This window comes from Elephas maximus, chromosome 8, assembly GCF_024166365.1.
Source record: "Elephas maximus indicus isolate mEleMax1 chromosome 8, mEleMax1 primary haplotype, whole genome shotgun sequence".
Classification (NCBI taxonomy): domain Eukaryota; kingdom Metazoa; phylum Chordata; class Mammalia; order Proboscidea; family Elephantidae; genus Elephas; species Elephas maximus.
In genome coordinates, this window is record NC_064826.1 from 71,868,045 (window position 1) to 71,877,715 (window position 9,671).

General features: G+C 36.8%; 1 protein-coding gene across 1 annotated transcript in view; it reads left to right on the forward strand.

The window, feature by feature from the left end:
• The window catches only part of PHF14 (PHD finger protein 14), a 198,991-nt gene extending 191,389 nt beyond the window's left edge, over positions 1-7,602 (forward strand). Inside the window, exon 18 of the mRNA XM_049894772.1 lies at positions 7,401-7,602. Coding sequence (XP_049750729.1) covers positions 7,401-7,475 — 75 coding nt within the window. The 3' untranslated portion in view covers positions 7,476-7,602. The remainder of the gene's footprint in view (positions 1-7,400) is intronic.
• Positions 7,603-9,671: the final 2,069 nt, after the last annotated feature.

Below are 9,671 nucleotides of genomic sequence, written 5' to 3' on the forward strand. Positions count from 1 at the left end.
TATTCATAAGGTTTTCACTGGCTAATTCTTTTCAAACGTGTACTGCCAGGTCCTTCTTCCTAGCCTGTCTTAGTCTGGAAGTTCAGCTGAAACCAGTCCCCCATGGGAGACCCTGCTGGTATTTGATTACCAGTGGCATAGCTTCTAGCATCACAGCAACACACAAGCCCCACAGTACAACAAACTGACAGATGTTCATTTGCTGATACGGCACAACTCAAAATGAGAAGAAACAGCTGCAAATATCCATTAATAATCAGAACCTGGAACGTACAAAGTATGAATCTAGGAAAATTGGAAATTGTCAAAAATGAAATGGGACACAAAAATCGATATTGTAGTCATTAGTGAGCTGAAATGGACTGGTATTGGTCATTTTGAATCAGACAATCATATAGTCTACTATGCCGGGAATGACAACTTATAGAGGAATGGCATTGCATTCATCCTCAGAACATTTTAAGATCTGTCCTGAAGTAGAACACTGTAAGTGATAGGATAATATCCATATGTCTACAAGGAAGACCAGTTAATATGACTATTATTGAAATTTATGCACCAACCACTAAGGCCAAAGGCGAAGAAATTCAAGATTTTTACAAACTTCTGCAGTCTGAAATTGATCAAACGGGATGCACTGGTAATTACTGGTGATTGGAACGCAAAAGTTGGAAATGAAGAAGGATTGGTGTTTGGAAAATATGGCTTTGGTGATAGAAATGATGCCGGAGATCACATGATTGAATTTTGCAAGATGAACAACTTCTTCATTGCAAATACCTTTTTTCACTAACATAAAAGGCGACTATACATATGTACCTCACCAGATGGAATACACAGAAATCAAATCAACTACATCTGTGGAAAGAGATAATGGAAAAGCTCAATATCATCAGTCAGAACAAGGTCAAGGGCTGACTGTGGAACAGACCATCAATTGCTCATATGCAAGTTCAAGTTGAAACTGAAAAGAATTAGAACAGGTCTATGAGACCCAAAGTAACAACCTTGAGTATATCCCACCTGAATTTAGAGACCACTCAAGAATAGATTTGATGCATTGAACACTAATGACTGAAGATCAGACAAGTTGTGGAAGGACATCATACGTGAAGAAAGCAAGAGGTCATTAAAAAGACGAGAGAAAGAAAAGTCCTAAATGGATGTCAGAAGAGACTCTGAAACTTACTTTTGAACATTAAGTAGCCAAAGCAAAAGGAAAAAATGATGAAGTTAAAGAGCTGAACAAAAGATTTCAAAGGGCGGCTCGAAACGACAAAGTAAAGTATTATGATGACATGTGCAAAGACCTGGAGATAGAAAACCAAAAGGGAAGAACACCTTTAATGTTTCTCAAGCTGAAAGAACTGAAGAAAAACTTCAAGCCTCGAGTTGCAATAATGAAGGGTTCTACAGGGAAAATATTAAACGATGCAGGAAGCATCAAAAGAAGATGGAAGGAATACACAGAGTCACTATACCATAAAGAATTGGTTGACGTTCAGCCGTTTCAGGAGGTAACATATGATCAGGAACCCATGGTATTGAAGGAAGAAGTCCAAGCTGCACTGAACACATTGGTGAAAAACCAGGCTTCAGAAATTGAGGGAATACCAATTGAGATGTTTCAACAAACAGATACAGCACTGGAAGTCCTCACTCGTCTGTGCCAACCAACTGGAAGAAATCCATATTTATGCCTGTTCCCAAGAAAGATGATCCAACCGGATGTGGAAATGATAGAACAATATCATTAATATCACATGCCAGCGAAATTTTGCTGCAGATCATTCAAAAGTGGCTGCAGCAGTATATCGACAGGGAACTGCCAGAAATTTAAGCTGGATTTAGAAGAGGACATCAACCAGGGATATTATTGCTGATGTCAGATGGATCCTGGCTGAAAGCAGAGAATACCAGAAAGATGTTTTAACTGTGTGTAATTGAGTATGCTAAGGATTTCAACTGTGTAAATCATAACAAATTATGGATAACGTTGCAGAGAATGGGAATTCTGGAACACTTTATCATGCTCATGAGGAATCTGTACGTGGATCAAGAGGCTGTCATTTGAACAGAACAAGGGGATACTTCATTTTAAAGTCAGGAAAGGTGTACGTCAGGGTTGTATCCTTTCACCATACCTATTCAATCTGTATGCTAAGCAAAAAATCCAAGGAGCTGAACTATATGAAGAAGAACAGCACATCAGGATTGGAGGAAGACTCATTAACAACTTGCGTTATGCAGGTGACACAACCTTGCTTGGTGAAAGTGAAGAGAACTTGAAGCACTTACTGATGAAGATCAAAGACCACAGCCTTCCGTATGGATTACACCTCAACATAAAACAAAAGTCCTCACAACTGGACCAGTAAGCAACATCATGATAAACGGAGAAAAGGTTGAGGTTGTCAAGGTTTTCATTTTACTTGGATCCACAATCAACACCCATGGAAGCAGCAGTAAGGAAATCAAAAGACGCATTGCATTGGGCAAATTGGCTGCAAAAGACCTCTTTGAAGTGTTGAAAAGCAAAGATGATATCATCTTGAGGACTAAGGTGCGCCTTACCCAAGCCATGGTGTTTTCAATGGCTTCATAAATGTGTGAAAGTTGGACAATGAATAAGGAAGACGGAAGAAGAATTGATGCCTTTGAATTGTGGTGTTGGCGAAGAATATTGAATATACCATGGACTGCCAAAAGAACAAACAAATCTGTCTTAGAAGAAGTACAACCAGAAATGCTCCTTAAAAGCAAGGATGGTGAGACTAGGTCTCACATACTTTGGACATGTTGTCAAGAGGGATCAGTCCCTGGAGAAGGACATCATGTTTGGTAAAGTAGAGGGTCATGGAAAAAGAGGAAGACCCTCAGCAAGATGAATCGACACAGCAGCTGCAACACAAGGCTCAAGCCTAGCAACAGCTGTGAGGATGGCACAGGACCGGGCAGTGTTTCATTCTGTGGCGCATAGGGTTGCTGTGAGTCAGACCCGACTCGACGGCACCTAACAACAACATCATGAGGACTAAATCAAGTTTGTAAATAATAAAAAGTAGAGGAGCACCTCTACCCCAAATTGATGTTGTAAGCTAAATAGCATTTAAACAAAATCTTGTTAGTTTTATTTGTTGGTAAGAGAAATTTAGCTTAGATAAACGTAGCAAAGTTTTTACTTCTTTCCCTGTTAGAATAACTCTTTTAGTCTCATATTGCCACCTGGTGCCTTAGACCATTATGTGTGTCCTAGAAATTATCAGTCCTCACTATAGCATTTCTGTCACTCTACAAAGAGCAAGAACACTAAGAAACCGCATTTAGTTATTTCAGGTTAATGGATGTCTGTTACATCAGTGTGCAGTCTTTAAATTTTCCATGTAACTAGCAGATCTACAAGGTTGTTATAATCAACATTTTTTTTTTTTTTAGTATGAATTAACAAGCTTAAACATTAAGAGACAAGCCTACTTTCCAGTGGCCCCAAAGGGTACATTTTCTTGCTGGCTGCTTCAGAAGTCTTCATAAAACAAATGTCAAACTTGTCAGGGCTGTCACTAAGAAAATGATCCATGTAGCAAGGGTCTTCTTTCATTGGGAAACAAACAGATGTCTTAGCTCAGCACAGAGCAACAAAAACCTGCCATCTCTTACAAGAATTCTTCCTTGCCTTTAACATCCAGTAGGAAAGAGAAACACTTCAGTACAGTTTTGATCATTTTTAGAGTCATTTGTCAGTGGTATTTGCATTGGTGCCTGAGCTACTTTAATGATTTTATTAATCTTGAGCTGAATGTAAAGTTTTTATAAAAATTGACCTGCAATGTTAAAAACACAAATTACCCTCCCCTTTCGCCCCCAATAAAAGCCAAAGCAATCCCTAAAATCCCTTCTGGAGCTTTACTGGGTAAATTCTAACGCTTTTACTTACAATATAGTCTACTACTATTACTTTGAAATCTTCAGCATAAAGAAAAATGTGGAAGAGTTGTGCACCTGTCTTAGGAGGCAGTGCTAGACAAGACAAGCATCTATAAATTATACCTAAGAAAATACAACAACGAAGCCATGAGAAACTACTGTTTTAAGAATGTTAATTTACTGGCATATTTCCCTATACTTACTTTATCTGTATATTATACCATATCCAAGTTAATAGAAATTGCACAAATAACTTTATTTGACTTAAAATGTGGTCCTCTGGTTTGTATTCATAATTAAATGTGAAAGCAAAATGTATAGATGCTTACTGGTGCTCGGGGTCATTATTAAGTCTTTTTTATTTTTAATAGTAATTCATTGTGTTTTCAGTGAAGTTCAGTTTAAGTTCCCATTCAACAATTTCTACACAAATTGTTCAGTACCATTGGTTACACTCTTCACAATGTGTGAGCATTCTCATTATTCCCATTCTGGTTATGTTTCCATTAATCTAGTTTCTCTACCCCCTTACCTTCTCATCTTTGTTTTAAAGTAATTGTTGACCATCTGGTCTCATATATTTTTTGAAGAAGCACAGTACTCACAGATGATATTCTTTATTTTGTGAGCCAGCCTGTTATTTAACTAGAAGATGACCTCAGGGGCTGTTTACAGTTCAAGGTTTTAAGAGTATCTCAGGGCAGTAGTCTCAGAGTCCTTCAGTCTCAACCAGTCCAGTAAGCCCAGATTTTTTAAAATTTGCCCTTTTGTTCCACATTTTTATCCCATTCTATCAGAATCCATCTTCTGTGGTCTTGGGCAGAACAGTTGACAGTAGTAATTGGTCACCATCTAGTTATTCTGGTCTCAGAGTAGATGAGGCCTTGGTTTGTGTAGACTTATCTGTCCTGTAGTCTAGTTTCTTCTTTGAGCCTTTGGTTTCCTTTTTTCTCTTTCGTTGTGGATGAGTAAAACCAATAGTTATATCTTAGATGGCCACTCGTAGGCTTCCAAGACACCGAATACTACACACTAAACTAGGACGTAGAACATAAACTTTATGAACTATATGTCAATTGACATTGTTAAGTCCTCATAGTTCTATTTTGACTTAGGGCAGCATTGCCGGTTGCTAGGAAAAACTAATTAACCTTGTTAAACCAATAAATCATATTGTTATGGAAACTCAGTACACTGTTACATGATAAAGCTTCCATTTCTCTTCTACAAATTTGAGGATATAAGCTTGACACTGGCTATTTTGGTTAATGTTGCTCAAACAATTTTGGTTTTTTCTGTTTACACTATTGTTCTAGTAAAACTGCTAGAAGTGTGACTGTTGGATAAGACACAGTAACATGCTTTTCTAAATTCCATTTTTATTCAGGCAAAACCAAAATCCAAACTCATTGTCATTGAGTCACTTCTGAACCATGGCAATACCATGTGTATCAGAGTAGAATTGTGCTCCATAGGGTTTTCAATGACTGTAATCTTGTGGAAGTAGATTGCCAGGCCTTTCTTCCACAGTGCTGGGTAGACTCGAACCACCAACCTTTTGGTTACTAAAACCAAAACCCATTGCTGTTGAGTCGATTCCGATTCATAGCAACCCTGGAGAACAGAGTGGAACTGCCCCATAGGTTTCCCAAGGAGCTGCTGTTGGATTCAAACTGCTGACCTTTTGGTAAGCAGCCAAACACTTAAACCACCACACCATCAGAGTGCAAACCATTTGCACCACCCAGGGACCTTTGGTTCAGGCAGACCTCTCATTCATTTTTCAGTCAACTCTTTTGCGTAGTACAGAAAACATTTATTGGGCTGTAATTATATATTAAATGTAATTAAATATGAAATGTATCTGTTAAATACCAGGAATATTGATATAAAGAATATAAGGCCCTGACTTGAACATATAGATGCTACCTAACAAAATACAATTACCTAACAAAAATTCCTTGCCACCTTTACCTGCAGATTTAATAATTTCTGGCAGTGTCTGAACAGAAAAAGACTGAAATGTGTAGAGTCAGAATTACTCTGTATTAGGATATAATTAAAATGTATTCTCTAGAAACTTATGTCTAAAAGTGGGAACAGCTTATTCATTAATTTTCAAAAGTATTTCAAGTGTAATTGAGTATAGTGTACTTACTTCCTAGAGATAAACTGGAAAAAAATTAACATACAGTGGCCGTTATGTTTGGGAAAATGTATTAAAATTACATCACCAAAAAATGATACTTAAAACGCTATCCCTTGTATCCCACATCTCTGTATTGATTTGGATTGGTGATAATCTTGATAATTTCTCTACTCTCCAGGTGTTGTCAAAGTCTAAATTACAAATGTTGAGTTTATGGAGAGACAAAGTATATAAAGGAAGCTTTCTCCACACTGATAATGATTATGGACAAGGATTATGGTTTTTCACAGAAAATAGACTTATATATCTTGATTTACATTTACTTAATAAAGTCAGTTCATTAAGCAGAGTTCAACAATTATGTAATTGAATTGAAGTTGGTTTTATAAGATAAGGAGATGCAGGGTAGTGTGTTTGGTGATACCGATATTACTACTGTTATCTAGATATATTTAAGAAATTGTGACTCAGGCTTTAATTAACTCAATAAAGAGTTAGACAATGCCTTTTATTTCAGTTTATAAAAAATGGAGGGTCTCATGTGATAAATCATTAGGGAAGCAAGACTGTTTTGTACAGGGTATTGTTGAAGGACCATATATGATGAGGTGAGTTACAAATTGTGAGATGAAATATTTTTCCAGACTCTCATTATTCATACCTTGAAGGCTACCATTTAATACTGAACACAAGATGCACTTCATTACTATGGAAGCAGACATTATGATGTCACTTCATTTATTCACCATGTTCCACAGGAACCTGCTGTGAATTATGAGGCCACTACTTAGAATGGAATCTGTAGAAGACTGTAAGCATTCTATAGCCTGACATGCCCATGTTTCCTATTGTAGACCTGACGGAACTTCAGATAACATATGGTGGTACAAGTAATTGGAAAATTGGCAGACCTGTCAAGACAGTATACTAGATGGGACAAAATTGCCATGCGGGAGCACATAAAGTGTCTGTGAAGTTAGATTTATTGTTTTTTATCAAACAGTGAAGTAAAAATATCTGGTTCACCCCCTAAAAAGAACACTTTTCAGGGGAAGTTTTCAAAAGTAATTTTTAGGGCATTGATGAAATTGGTTCCTTTTAAAAATATATCAGAAAATTTTTGTCAAAGTATATTATAAGATCCACCCACTGCAGATACTTAAATATTACTTAATTTTACCATTTGTGTTTATTATCTTTTTCCTAGGGTTACTGAAATCATGGTAGTTAATAATTCTTGAGTTAAATACAATTAAAATATGTTAAGTATAGCTGATAAAATGCCCTAAAGTTCATATTTTAATATTTTTTAAAATTTATTTCACAGGAAGATGAAAATGAAGCTGAAAGAAAAAATATATCTCAGGAGCTCAGCATGGATCAGAAAAACCCCAAAAAATAAAGGATTTTGTGTAGTGTTTTGAAAAGTTTGCAACTCATGTAATAGTGGATAAAATTTCTAATAGTAAAATGTTAAATTGTAAAATCTAATTTGCAAAATGTTCTCAATAAAGTCATTGAAGATAAAAGAAGAGCCTCCATTTGCAACTTGTATGATTTTTTTAGAGCAATATAAACTTCTGTTTAAAAGCTGTATCTTTAAAATACTTTTAAAAGGGGAAACATTCATAACTGAAATTAGAGAATAGAGACAGAATATTCATTTATTTGTAACCTAAGTGATAATTCATCTGGATGACCTAAAAGTCTGAAAGTCTTTTCTCCCCTTTCTAGTTTCTGTTGTCTTCTTTAAGAGCCTTAACAGAATTCCAGTTACTAATACAAGGAAAAAACAACATGGTTCAAAATGAACACGGGATGCTTGCACATGAAAACACTTAAAACCAACCAATGTCACAAGACTGAAATATCGTTTTCTGATTTCATCTACTTACCTATCAAATAATTGTCTAATATTGCAGGGAAAGACTAGAAAGATATGACAATTTCACATTCTCTATGGCAGGAAGTAGTGCCACGACTTAATTCATAAAATATTTGGCAAGTACCAATTATGTACAGGGCCCTAAACACTTTTTCTAGACATTTCAAGAACAGTTCCCATATGTGTTTCTTTGGTTTAGGAATGTTTCCAAATTCCTCTGATCCCTGTCTTTATCAGAGTTTTCAAAAACCAGCCATTTTACTTTCCCGGATCTAATTCCTAAGCTATCATTTGGATTATTCGCCAACCCCAAAAGGAGCAAGAATTCACTTGCAATTTGCAGAGCCAAATATCTTTGGCAGATGTCTTCGTTTCTTTAAGGCAGAGTTTCTTAAAATGAGTGGCAGAACTTTGGGAAGCTTATAACAGAATGCCAGCATACAATTTCCCTGTAAGAATAGAACCAGCGTTATTTGCCCTGGAGCCATATTTTTATCACATGCTTCTGAGAAGTTTAATAAAGGTTTGATAGTACGATGCACGGGCAGCTATGATACAGTGGACTGAAGGGAAAAACTCAAATGGATAAGATCGAAAAGACATTGAGGCATGAAAAGAAAAAAAAGATGCTGCCAAGTCAATTCCAACTCCCGGCAACCCCAAGTGTGTCAGAGTACAACTGTGCTCCATACGGTTTCCAGTGGCTGATTTTTCGAAAGCAGATCTTCGGGCCATTCTTCCAAGGCCTCAAGTAATGTAACAAAACTATGGGTATTGGGAAAACAACTCTATCTCACCTAACGAGCTTCCTGAATGGATTTTGGAGCAAAGACTTTGAGCCAAAGATAACCAGGTCAGAGTCTGCATAAGGCCTTTGTAATAGCAAATATAAAAATTAATGGGACTTTTTTCCCACATTATTTCCAAATACCCACATTCCAAACCAAACCAAACCCAGTGCTGTTGAGTCAATTCCAATATCAGTAGTGTCATTTTTGAAAAGAACTAATATAGTAAAACCTGCAAAAGCCAGAACCTGTGCAAGGGGGAAACCCTGTCAGAGAAGGAAAACTCAAATATTTTCTACTAAAGCAAGTAATATAAAAGTGTTAAGACTGCACCCTGTAAAAGGTGGAAAACTTGTGAGACGTGGAAAAACAAGGCAGTCATGTTGAATTCCAACTCTTAGAGGTTTCACTGCATGAGTCATATCATAAAAAAACAAAAAAAACCAAACCCAGTGCTGTCGAGTCGATTCATAGCTAGTATTTATTATGTTCCAGTTGCTGTGCTAAACATTTAGAATGCTTTAATTGTCCCTTTTAACATATAAGATAGGTCCTATTGCTTTTCCTAAGAAGAATTGATGCCTCTAAATTATGGTGTTGGGGAAGACTATTGAATATACGAGGGACTGCCAGAAGAATTAATACATCTGTTTTGGAAATAGTACAGCTAGAGTGTCTCATGTATTTTGGGCGTGTTATCAGGAAGGACCAGTGCCTGGAGAACGACATCATGCTTGGTAAACTAGAGCATCAGTGAAAAAGAGGAAGACAGTTGAAGAGATACACTGACACAGTGGCTACAACAATAGGCTCAAACATAGCCACAATTGTGAGGATGGTGCAGAACCACGCAGTTGGTCATTCTGTTGTACGTAGGGTCACTGTGAGTCAGAACTGACTTGACATCACCTAACAACAGCATTGC